Source organism: Canis aureus, chromosome 13, assembly GCF_053574225.1.
Source record: "Canis aureus isolate CA01 chromosome 13, VMU_Caureus_v.1.0, whole genome shotgun sequence".
Classification (NCBI taxonomy): domain Eukaryota; kingdom Metazoa; phylum Chordata; class Mammalia; order Carnivora; family Canidae; genus Canis; species Canis aureus.
The window spans coordinates 22,076,882-22,089,887 of NC_135623.1; the positions used below are offsets into that span (position 1 = coordinate 22,076,882).

General features: G+C 47.9%; 1 protein-coding gene across 2 annotated transcripts in view; it reads left to right on the plus strand.

Moving 5' to 3' along the window:
• The window catches only part of EIF2B3 (eukaryotic translation initiation factor 2B subunit gamma), a 143,847-nt gene extending 137,959 nt beyond the window's left edge, over positions 1–5,888 (plus strand). For both annotated transcript variants that reach the window (XM_077845228.1, XM_077845229.1), the window contains one exon: positions 5,706–5,888. In XM_077845228.1, coding sequence (XP_077701354.1) covers positions 5,706–5,758 — 53 coding nt within the window. In that variant the 3' untranslated portion in view covers positions 5,759–5,888. The remainder of the gene's footprint in view (positions 1–5,705) is intronic.
• Positions 5,889–13,006: the final 7,118 nt, after the last annotated feature.

The following is a 13,006-nucleotide window of genomic DNA, read 5'->3' on the forward strand; positions in this document are numbered from 1 at the left end:
CTCTAGGCTGGATGGACCAGCGCATCCAGCACAGTAGTCAGTGCCTCCCTGCCACAGGTACTCCTGGCCAGTCACCTGTTCCTGCTGTCACTTTTCTTTCTCTCTCAATCTCTCTCTCTCTTTTTTTTTTTTTTTTTTTTTTTAAGATTTTATTTATTTGAGGGGATCCCTGGGTGGCTCAGTGGTTTAGCACCTGCCTTTAGCCCAGGGCGCAATCCTGGAGTCCAGGGATTGAGTCCCACGTAGGCTCCCGGCATGGAGCCTGCTTCTCCCTCCTCCTGTGTCTCTGCTTCTCTCTCTCTCTCTCTCTCTCTCTCTATGTCTATCATAAATAAATAAATCTTAAAAAAAAAAAAGATTTTATTTATTTGAGAGACAGCACAGCAGAGTGAGGGCAAAGAGAGAAGCCGACTCCCCACTGAGCAGGGAGCCTGATGTGGGGATTGATCCTGGGACTCCAGAATCATGACCCGAAGGCAAACACCTAACTGGCTGAGCCCCACAGGCACTCACTCCACTGTCACTTTTCTTTGCAACTGAGCCATATGGAGAAAGCAAATTCCTAGCCGTTAGTGCAACACTCTGAGACCTGTTACTATGGATGACCCAGACAAACAACAACTCAGATCCTCAGCAGCAAACAGCTCGGTCGATGGCAAAATCCCCAGTCTTCTTTACATGGAAGGATTTCAGGAAAAAACATTCATCCTTAGAGGCAATACTATCCTCTCTCCAGATTTCAATCATTTACATGCCAGAATCACTACATCCATATGAGTCTTATACCCCAAAAATGTGACTCTTGTAGCCCAGTGTAGCCCTCTCTGCCCTCTTTAGCACCACCAGCAGAACCAGCCATTTTCTAACAAAACTCTGGGTCCTCCCCCACCCCCAGCATGCTCAGTTAATGAGATTGTCTCTGGCAAAAAACCTGGCAGTCAAGTTTGACCTCCTGCTCAAGCCAGTGGAAAAGCCACTGCCAACAAAGTCAAAACCTGGAGACTCTAATTGGAGACTTCATGTCTCTTCTCATTGTCAGTGAGATAACTTGGATCACTTCCTTGTGACCACAGTGATCAGTCCTGTGGCCATGAAAGTAGACCTGATGGGTGTATAGGTCAGGTCCTGGCTGGCAGCAGTCCTTCCCAGCTTCCCAACAGTGCAGCTTTTCATATGCAGCTTGTCATTCCCTTCTATCCCATTGGTTTCTCCTCAATTTACCAGCCTCCCTTTGTATTCTTCGGGAAGGATACTTAGGATCCTAGATATTTCCCAACCTGATTCCAGCCCGGAACTTTTCAAGTGTTTACTGCAACCTGCTTCCAACCCTAGCCAAGCAGAACTAGTATGGCTTGTTGGTTCCCTCCAGATTCTTTCTACCTTATAGAATCCCCATGAAGATAACAACCATCCCCCAAATGCCAGATCTAGTCTCTCTTCCCAGAATCCCAATGAGTAAGTCTTCTCCCACCCCCAGATCAAGAGCAGACCAGAGGGTAGAGGGGAAAGTGGTAGGGCAGGCCAAAGAAGGCTCAGGTGTTTATTTGGAACCTGGCAGAGCAGAAGAAAGCATTGTTTGCGCCAGCCAGACACCTCATTTGCCCTTCTGGTCTGGAGCATTGAAGGCCAAGTAGAGTGTTCATTAGAACTGAGACTGTTTTCAGTACAGCCCAGTATCTCTGGAAACTAGGAAGAGACTGGATGAAGGAAGAATAAATGTCAGAGTCTAGATAGGAGATGATGAGGCTGATTCATGGCTGTAGAGGGATAAAGGGTAAAAAGGAGTTTTGAGAGATGCCCTGAGAAGCTAGCCAAAGAAATATTTCCTTTGTTCTTTTCTGGTCAACCTTATCTCAAGGGTGGAGCCTGACTGACAGTCACACTCCAGGACCATCCCCAGCTTTAGGGAATTTAGCAGCCTGAGCAGTATCTCTGGGCCTCCTTCCCATTCCTTTCACTGAAGAAAACAGATGGCTCTGAAGTGTAAGGAGCACCTCCTAGGGCAGGAGTACAGCCAGCCCCAGCCCCATTCTGTAATTTCTGTTTAATACTTACCAGAGCATTGTGCTGGGCTCTTTATGTCAATCATCTTATAGAATCTCCACTTGATGAGGAAACTAAAGCCCAAAGACATGAAATAATCTGTTCAAAGTCAAATTAGAACTCGTTAGGGCATCTGGGCTCCAGTCAGTTAGCATCTCCCTTCAGCTCCTGTCATGATCCCAGGGTCCTGGGATAGAGCCCCGCATCGGGCTCCCTGCTCAGTGGGAAGCCTGCTTCTCCCTCTTCCTCTCCTTCTCCCTCTCCATCTCCCCCTACTTGTGCTTGCTCTCTCTCTCTCTGTCAAATAAATAAATAAAATCTTAAAAAAAAAAAAAAAAAAAAAAACTCAAGTCCTTTTAACCCAGAAACTCAGAATGTCTTTCCTTTCCCACATTGTCACCTTTTCTTTGTCCCTTTCCTATCCTTTTCTTCTCTGAGTTTACCTATGTCTAACATGGTGCTATAATAGCAAACTTTGTGAAAAGCCAAGACCTAGTTTTCTCTTCCTGTGGGGAAAGTTAGAGAAATAGACCTGAGGATGCTCTGGATCCCTAAACACCCTAGCTGTAATGCACCACGTGTGTCAGTTATACTCTCAACAAAGGTTGGAGGCCTTCTCTTCTGTATATGCTTCTTTTCCTACATCTATACTCTCATATAACTCCCAAAACACACATACATTCAGTAAACTATTACTGCCTCCTATATTCTAGGCTATGGTAGGCTAGAAGTGTAAAGATGAAAAAGATTTGCCTGGGATCCCTGGGTGGCTCAGCGGTTTGGCGCCTCCCTTCAGCCCAGGGCATGATCCTGGAGTTCCAGGATCGAATCCCACATCAGGCTCCCTGCATGGAGCCTGCTTCTCCCTCTGCCTGTGTCTCTGCCTCTTTCTCTGTGTATGTGTGTGTGTCTCATGAATAAATAAAATCTTAAAAAAAAAAAAAAGATTTGCCTCTTGCTGTCCAGCTGCCCCCAGTACAGAAACAGAAATGAGTATAGAAAAGTTTCCCAGGGGGATCCCTGGGTGGCGCAGTGGTTTGGCGCCTGCCTTTGGCCCAGGGCGCGATCTTGGAGACCCGGGATCGAATCCCACGTTGGGCTCCCGGTGCATGGAGCCTGCTTCTCCCTCTGCCTATGTCTCTGCCTCTCTCTCTCTGTGACTATCATAAATAAATAAAAATTTAAAAAAAAAGAAAAAGAAAAGAAAAGTTTCCCGGGGACGCCTGGGTGGCTCAGTTGATTAAATGTCTGCTTTTGATTCGGGTCATTATCCCAGGGTCCTGGGATAGGGCTCCACGTCAAGATCCTGGCTCAGCAGGGAGCCTACTTCTTCTCTCTGCCCTGCTCGTGCTCTCACTGTCTCTCTCTCTCAAATAAATAAATAAAATCTTTAAAAAAAAAAAATGTCCCAGATATCATGGTAGGAGACTGTCAGGGTTAATTAAGGACATAAAAGAAAAATTGATCAGTTCTGGCACAAGGAAGGAATTAATACTAAATCTTGAACTTGGGCAGGCCAGGTGGCTCAGCGGTTTAGCGACGCCTTCAGCCCAGGGCGTGATCCTGGAGACCCGGGATGGAGTCCCACGTCAGGCTCCCTGCATGGATCCTGCTTCTCCCTCTGCCTGTGTGTGTCTTTCTCTGTGTGTGTGTGTGTCTCTCACGGATTAATAAATAAAATCTTTTTAAAAAAATAAATAAAATAAATCTTGAACTTTTGGGCTATTTATCAAATACACAAAGGAGAACCACATAAGCAAGTACTTGAAGGCAAAAACAATCTGATGTGTTGGAAACTGCAAATCATATGGAAAATCTAGAATATAGGGTACAAGGGAGATATAGCAAGAAACAAAGCTGAAAAGGTAGATAGAACAGAAGACATGTCTGAATTCTTAAGGTCTCCAAAGCTGCAGTCAGAAACCTACCTAGAGGCTCCAGCCTATAGGCAGTATGAACAGACCCAAATGTGTCTCTATGAAACTTGGTCCCATCATCAAGGATCTTCATTTAGGGACACCTGGATGGCTCAGGTTAAGCTCTGCTTTCGGCTCTGGGCATGATCCTGGAGTTCAGGGATCAAGTCCCACGTCGGGCTCTCTGAGGGGAGCCTGCTTCTCCCTTTCCCTTTGTCTATGTCTCTGCCTCTCTCTGTGTCTCTCATGAATAAATAAATAAAGTCTTTAAAAAAAATCTTCATTTTGCTGCACCAAAGCCTTCTGAAACTAAAGTAGAGCCTCAGGAAAGCAAACATTTCTGCCTTACTTATCAGGGTCACATTCAAGCTCCCAGATGTGACAAGAAACATGTTGGACCCTTAGAAGCCATGGCAAGCTTGCCCAGAAAGAATCCATTTTCAGCCAGCTGATAGCTTTTTCTGTCTGAGCCAATGGAGGACAGGAAAACTCTGTCCTCCTGTATGTGCCCATCCTCTGGGCAAAAAGTAGATGGCATGCCCCTGGTTCCCTCTACCCCACCCAGACCATTTGTTCACTGCCTCTATTCTATAGCTGTTATTCCTAGAATACTAACCCTCTTCTTACCTTCTACCCCATCACTGGTCAGCTTCCATGGTGTTCCCCTAAATATATTGAGGGTTTATAATCTTCCTCTTTGCTCCTTCTCTTCTAAACATCTTGGACAACTTATACTCAGCTTTACAATTCCCTGAGCTTCTCTACCTTAACCAAGCCTCTTCTCCTTTGAACTTTTGCTGTCTACTTAATAATCATATGCTATTCTCATCATTACCTGGGACCTCTGAAATCTTTCCCATGCCAGTAGTTGTGCTAGACACTGGGGTATGAACTCTCCCCTTGAGATTCTTGCAGTGAAGTCTAAGAGAATGCGATAATGACATAGAGACAGAAGTATGTATCAAGTAGTGTTTTCACAAAGCAGGAAATGGACAGTTTGGACAGGAAGGTACCACTAATAGTGGAGGTGCTTGATTTTAGGGCATTTAGGGTAAGAGTGTGATGCGATGAGAGTCAAGAAAGACTTTCTAGACAGAACAGCCTGTGCAAAGGTCTAGAGCTACAAAATAGTATTGCTTGTAGGTATAAGTGGAGAATGTAGAACATGAAGTGGAGAGGTAGGCAAGGATCAGTCATGGAGGGCCATATAGGTTTGGACTTTACAAAATAATGGCCACTGCTTATCCAGCACTTGATGCACTGCCTGAAAAAACCTCTATTCATCCTTTAGGGCCCATTCAGTTCCCCTCCTATGTGAAGTCTCCTGGAAGCTAGGTGTAGAATCAGTCCCTTCTTCCTGTGTGGGAAGATGCTGCCTCTCCTATAATCCCTTTGGCAGGTTGTATTCTTTTTTTTTTTTTTTTTTTAAGATTTTATTCATTTATTCATGAGAGACACACACAGAGAGAGAGGCAGAGACACAGGCAGAGGGAGAAGCAGGCTCCATGCAAGGAGCCCAATGTGGGACTCGATCCCGGGACTCCAGAATCATGCCCTGGGCTGAAGGCAGGCACCAAACCGCTGAGCCACCCAGGGATCCCGGCAGGTTGTATTCTCAAAGCCTTTTCAAGAGCAGAGCCACCTAGGAGACATAAATGTTTATGAACACAGAAATTAGAAACAATTTGGTTTGAAATTGACACCTTTCTACCAGTTTTCAAACAACCTCTCTCTTTTCTTTTGTAGCCAAACGAGTGAACGAAGTGATCGTGGGGAGTGACCAGCTCATGGAGATCTGAGTTCTGAGCAAGACAGACTCCTTCCTCTTGTCCCTCAGAACTACAGATGTTGGCTGGCCCACCTGTTTGACTCTGTATTTATTTCCCAATAAAGAAGGGCTCCCATGGGGTACCTGCCTGGCTCAGTCAATAGAGCATGAGGCTCTTGATCTCAGGGTTGTGATTTCAAGCCCCACGTTGAGTGTAGAGTTTTGTTTTGTTTTTTTATTCTGTGTGTGTGTGTGTGTGTGTGTGTGTTTAGAGTTTATTTAAATAAACTTTTAAAAAAGGAGCGGGGGTTCCCAAAGACATGCCAGAGATTTGTGGAGTCGTTGCAAGCTCCGTATCAGGTAGGCTCCAAGGATACGCTATGGGTTCATGAGTCACGAGGTTAAAACCATCTAGAGCCAGTGTGTAGAACAGGATAAGACACGACGGCCTTGCTCTTGTGTACTGTGGCAATCAGGCAGGGGCGGCAGGGTAAAGCTCTTAGGAGGAATGCTTCCTGACGAGGGGCCCAGCCTAGTCCATAAAAGCATTTTCCACCTGAAAGGACCTGGAAGTACTTCAATTCCTGACCCTAATCAGGCTTTCTAGCCCCATCAGCCTAGCTGCTGGCCGTGCCACCTCCGTACGTGCTACTGCTTCTACAGCTGCCAATTTGGGCAGCCTGGCCCCCAATCCTTAGTCCAGGACCTCTGTTCCCATACCTGCCACACAGATTCCCAGCCCTTGCCACCACCCCACCCCCAGCCTTACCTGCCATTCAGTCCCTACCTTCCAGTCAACTGTTGCCTTTTGGAAACTTAAAACAGGCAGGAGGCAGTCCGGGCCTAGCCTCAAGCCTAACTCCACTGGTTTTAGTGGAAGCAAGAGCAATAAAAGAAAGCTGTGATCTAAGAAGCCAGACTCCTTCTCACCTCCCCTTAGTGAGGAGTCGAAGGTCTATCCAACCTGGTAAGTAAGAGCCAGGAACCTATATCATGATTTGAAATTATTTTGACTCTTCTCCAACTGCACTCCTTTATATCCTAATTATACTGACTCTCCTGCTTCAGATAATTAAGAAGTGAGATTTCCATACTCATAGCCCTTCTGGAATCCTACCCAACTTCCCTTTACCACCCCCACTCCCAAACACACATACACTCTGCTCTTGCCTCTCCCTCCACTACTTTTACAACCTGCAGGTGTTTGGTGGAAGATAAAAGTGGTTCCTGGGGTGAGATTTCACCTCCTAGAATTATCAAAGTAAAGGTTTCCCTTGATGTGCTCTCTGTGGGTGGCAGTAATTATAAAGAATGATTTGAAATACTGGTTTCTACATTGCTTCAAAAATCTGAAGTCTCTAAACTTTATTTGAGTAATCTTGCCTGAATCTTAGAGCTCTTCTCATTGAACTTGTGAAAGACTAGATGAGCATTCCTACCCTGGGGGATCTCCACCTCCACCAGCCTTTTGGGAGCTCTAGAGCTCCACATTCCTACCACTGGTCGAGGTTCCTGAAAGCTTGCCCTAATCAGACAGGAGCTGAAATGGCCCAGCAGAAGTGGTTGAAAGAGATAGGACTGTGGGGGAGGCAGGAGTAAAGAACTGTGGCAGTGCCCCCATTGGTCCTCTTCGGAAATGAAATGAAATTTGTAGAGCCCAGGTGATGCTGTATGGAAGAAGACCTGCCCTCCGGAATGTTGTTTGGCTGTGGCTGAATCACTGCCTCTCCTCTGTCCCTGTGTTTCCACATCTGTAAAATGGGAAAGTTAGACTGGATAACTTTTAAAGGCTCTTTCTCTTCTTGGGTCCTGTGCCCTCTCTCAGAGATCTCTGACCCTTGGGATCTGGATGGCCCAAGAGGCCAGAAGGCTGCTTCTTTTCAACAAAAAGGGGATGGAGCTGGATAGGGTTGGGAAGAGGTAGGTGGGGGAAGAGGAGGCGATGATTAAACTATCTCAGAGCCTTCCCATTCCTCTTCCTGGTCTTCCCCACTGAGCCCTTGGAATCCCTGACTGTAAGAGAAAGGAAAGACCTCTCCTCAGCCTTCCCTTTGCACAAGCGCATGAGCAGCCCTTCTCCAAGGAGAGGAGGGAACTGGAGAAAACAGAACAAAGTGAGAGTTTCCCAGGGGAAGGCCTGGCTATTTTTAAGTCCCAGCTGGGATCAACCCCCAGCCCAGGACACTGCTCCAGGATTGACTGGATGCCCAAGATGCTTTAATTTCTCTTCTCTTTGGTCAGTTTGCCAGAAGGCAGGGACCATTTTTGTTTCCTTTGGACAGCAGCTAGCTACAGAGAGTTTGAATATATCTAAAATATAGTGAGCAACTGAATTTCCACTGGCCAGCCACCTCTCCATGGGACAGAAGTCAGAGAGTTGCCTGCCCTGCCTCTCCCAATGATGCTCCATGAGGGAAGTGGAGGAGAAAAGGAAGGGGGCTTTTAGTGCCAATGAGGGAGCACTCTGGGGAGGTGTTGAGCAACAACACCTGGGGTTCTGGGAGCTTGCCAGGTCAGACAAAATTTGATGTCTACTACTACAGGAACCCCTCCCTGAGTACACCTCACCCCCACCTGCTGGCAAGAGCTCCTGAGCCAGTAAAGGGACTGACTGCCAAAACTGCCCTCCAAGCTTTTTCCCAAGGCCAGAGGCTGAACTTCTTCCCAGCCCTTCACCACATCACTCTTACTATCCCACTCCATTCACGGAGGTGAGGGGTGGGGGGTAGCAGAGGATTGTCTAGCTGGAGCCTCAAGAGCAATCTAGGGGCCTGCACAGCCTAGTTTATAAACTGTTTCTATTTCCAGAGGATTGCAGAAAGCACACTTTCTTTATCCACAGCCATCCCTACCCCTAAGAAGGTATATAAGCCAGGCCTTTGTATACTGCCTTCTAAATAGTTAAATATGTCTGAGGAATGGGGAGTGGGTGTGGGAAGGACCACCCAGACACAGGGTCTAGAAAACTTAGCTCTGATGGAGCTCACAGGGAAGGAAAGAGTCTGGGCAGGAGAACGCATTCTACTTGCAGCCAGGAAGACTTGTCCTTGACCTGAGCCGTCTGCCACCACCCAGAAGGACTGCATCAGGGGTTTTCTGCTGTGGACAAATGGGGAGATTCTGTTTTGATTCTCAGCCTCTCTCCTTGCCCCACCCTCAAGGTAAAAGGCCATTTTCTGATCTCTGGTTGTAGCCTCTGACACTAGAGACTCGACAGGTGCTATTGCAGTCCCAGGCTTAGCCATTAAACATAATGGATGGCAGGGTGGGTGGGAGAGTTGGTGATGCCAAGGCTCCCTGCTACCCTCTTCTACATCTCAGGGCTACTGACTCTGCCTGGCTCAGATACCAGAAGCCAGCCCAAAGCATTAGTGAGAACCCTGGGGAAATGCCAAGGAAAGAAGGCCTGCCTTTGTTCCTCCCACATGGACCATACCCGGAAGCCAGGCTAGTTATTTTCCAACAGTGTGTTTGTATGTGTGTTTGACCTCACTTTTCCTGGTACTGTCCTTAGCCACATATATTATCTCATTTATCCTTATGTCAATGTCATAGATCATGTGACTTGCCCAAACTCTCATAAGCAATACATGAAAGATCTAGACCTTGAACCATGTGTCTCCTTTTCGATTTGATCATCCTCCCACCTCTCCCATCCAACCCTCTAACTTAAACCTCACTGAGTATTCCAGCTCACAGTAGTTTCTCCTGTGGTCTCTGTGCCCCCCCGCCAGGTTATGAACTTTGAAAAAGCAGGTACCCTACAAACCCGGAGCTTAGCAAGGAGCGGACACGTAACAGACCTTAAGGGATATTTGTCTCAATCAGTAATTAGATTTACTCCTTGGTGATAATGAATTAATTACATTGCTTTTCTCTTTTGTTATTCTTTGGAGAACTACTCTGGTCTGAGCCCAAAACACATTCCCAGACCCAGTGGATGTGACACTGAACCAGGCTGTTCCACAGTGAAGCAGGCTGCTTATAGAGAGAGAAGAGGAGCTTCTACTTCCCTTCCTGTTCCCTGGGGTCTGTGGCTTTAGCTCTCCCTGGCTGAGTTCATCTCCACTCAGGAAATCAGTTTGTTGGGGAAAAGAAAGGTCATCTTGGAGCTTGGAGCAGCCAGAGGGCACTAGGCCCTGCGTTGGAATGGTTAGAACTGCAGACCAGTTTCTCCCACACTGGTCTTTGGCAAGAAATTTTCCCAGCAGACCAGCCCTGCCCTAGAAGCATCCACAGAAATGCTGGACTTCACCACAGTTGTTAGCAATGGTGGGCCTGTGGTAGAAGCAGAGTCCCAAGGCCCAGGCGATTACAAATCTTTCTCCATGGACTTGATGTCTTGCAGAGTCTGGTAAGAGGGAATGAGGTCTCAAAAGTTACTTACAGCAGTCTGTCTGCGTGGATATCCAGCCATACTCACCTGTAGCCCCAAGAGCAATCCAGGGCCCTATACAGCTAGTTTAGAGGCCATTTCTAGACCCAGAGAATTGCTGAGGGTACACTTTCTTTTTTTCTTTTCTTTTTTTTTTTTTTTCTTTTTTTCTTTTCTTTTCGGCTTTATTTTATTTTGGCAGAGCACGAGCAGGGGGAGGGGCAGAGGGAGGAAGAAAGAGGGATAAGCAGACTCCCTGCTCAGCAGGGAGCCTGCTGCCAGGCTCCATCGGGGACTCTGGGATCATGACCTGAGCCGAGGCAGACAGCGAACCACCGAACCACCGAACCACCGAACCACCGAACCACCGAACCACTGAACCACCGCCTGAGCTACCCAGGCGCCCCGGAGAGTACACTTTCTTGGATCCTCCGATTCTAGGATGCTGCTGGGGCGCACTTTGTTTATCCATGACAGGATAACCGGGAAGACGAAAGTGCTAGGTATATATGCTGCTTTTCTTTTTTTATATATATATATAAGATTTTAATTATTAATGAGAGGGCACCCCGGGTGCCTCAGCAGTTTAGCGCCGCCTTCAGACCAGGGCTGGTCCTGGGGACCTGGGATCAAGTCCCACATCGGGCTCCCTGCATGGAGCCTGCTTCTCCCTCTGCCTGTGTCTCTGCCTCTCTCTCTCCCTGTGTCTCTCATGAATGAATAAATAAATTTTAAAAAATAATAATTTTATTAATGAGAGATACAGATCCGGGTCTCCAGGATCACACCCTGGGCTGAAGGCGGATGCCAAACCGCTGAGCCACCTGGGCGTCCCAAATGTGCTGCTTTCAATGTGTAGTTACTACTGGCCAACAGCCTCATACATGTGTTATTTCCTCTATAGGCTGGACGAGTGGACCAATAGATGTCACAAACCTGTTAGGTGTTAATCCCCTCAGCGTAAAGTTTCCCTTTCCACAGGACTAAGGCTCTGAAAATAATGTTAATTAATAAAATCTTTATAAAAAAAAAACGAAAATAGGGCAGCCCCGGTGGCCCAGCGGTTCAGCGCCGCCTTGAGCCCAGACTATGATCCTGGAGCCCCTGGATCGAGTCCCACATCAGGCTTCCTAGGCGGAGCCTGCTTCTCCCTCTGCCTGTGTCTCTGCCTCTCTCTCTGTCATGAATAAATAAATAAAATCTTTAAAAAAAAGAAAATAAACGAAAATAATGTTAATTGACACATTTTCAAAAAGCAATTTGGTAATGTGTAGCAAGAGCTGTAAAAAATGTTCATACTTTTTGACCCAACACCCTCACTTCTGGGAATGTGTCCTAAGGACGTTCTCCAAATGACTGATACAAAGACTATGTAGTAACATGAAATGTTAATGATGTAATGATAAACAAGTCTGGAAGAATTGACCAAGAAATTGGCCAGAGAAAGTAGTAGTTGTGTTAGAGTAATGAGTTTATTGAAGATTATTTTTCTCTTTTCCAAGTCTTACATGTTAAAATGTTGACTTTACCCTCCTCTACCACTCAGGGTTAATCATTCAGAAACCTGGCAGAAACAATACTCAGAATAGTTGATGAAAATTTTTTTTTTTTTAATTTTTTTATTTATTTATGATAGTCACAGAGGGAGAGAGAGAGAGAGGCAGAGACATAGGCAGAAGGAGAAGCAGGCTCCATGCACCGGGAGCCCGATGTGGGATTTGATCCCAGGTCTCCAGGATCGCGCCCTGGGCCAAAGGCAGGCGCCAAACCGCTGCGCCACCCAGGGATCCCTAGTTGATGAAAATTTAATAAAGGAACTGTTCCCTGTTTCCTGTCCTTTCCGCTCTGGTTTCTGCAACTCTCAGTGAGTCACTCAATCATTACTGAGCACCTACTTCTTGTCTAGTGAGGGAGGCAGGCTTTCAAGTACATAAGTTGTGTTATAAATGCAATAATAAGTAGTGTGTTATAAGGAGCACAATGAAAGCAGCAACTATCAGGTGGGAGGTGTGAATCCAGGAAGGCTTCAAAGGGATGATTGGAGGGGGCCTGGGGGGCTCAGTGGTTGAGCGTCTGAGTTTGGCTCAGGTCATTATCCTGGGTCCTGGGATCTAGCCTGCTTCTCCCCCTGCCTATGTCTCTGCCTCTGTGTGTCCCTCGTGAATAAATATATAAAATCTTTTTGTTTTTAAAGAGGGATGGTTGGTTTCTGTTCAGCTTTGAAGGTTGCCTTCCAAGACAACAGGGCCACGGCGCGTCCAGTGGCAGAGAAGCCTGCGACAGCATGATGCCTTTAGGAAGTTACATCTAACTCTGCGGGGCTGGAAGGACCATTGGGTGGGTGTGAAGGAACTACAGAGAGCAGGCGTTAGATCGCGCAGGGCTCCGTGCTCCAAATGTGCTCTGTACTTGGGAGCTATCGTCATATTTGCGTTTTAGAGAGGGATGGGTCTGGCCTCGGCAAAGACCGGACAGTAGGGGCAGGAATGGAAGCAGAAAAGGGTGAAGTCTTGGGGCGTCGGCTGGGTCGGCCAGCAGATCCCCCTTCTCCGCTCTGGCGCCTCCTGGCCGCCGCCGGGCCAGCGCCGCGCCTCCCGGGATCCCCTCCCCGCGGCTCCCCGGGGCCCCCGCGGGCGGCCGGCAGCGAGGCGCGGGGGCGCCCTGCCTGGGTGGTCTCCCGCCCCGCCCCCCGCGGCGCCGTCGCCTAGCAGCGGATCCTGCCGCGCGGCCCCGGGTAATTTGCGGACCCTCAGCCAATCGGAGGGCGGCGTCCCGGCCCGCTCCCTTTTTCTGCAGCCAGGGACGCCTCCCCTCCGCACTGCGCTCGCCACCTCCAGCGGCGCGGCCCGGCGCGGGCCGGTAGCTGTGCCTGCGCCCGGGCCCGTCGCCCCCGCCGCCGCCCCG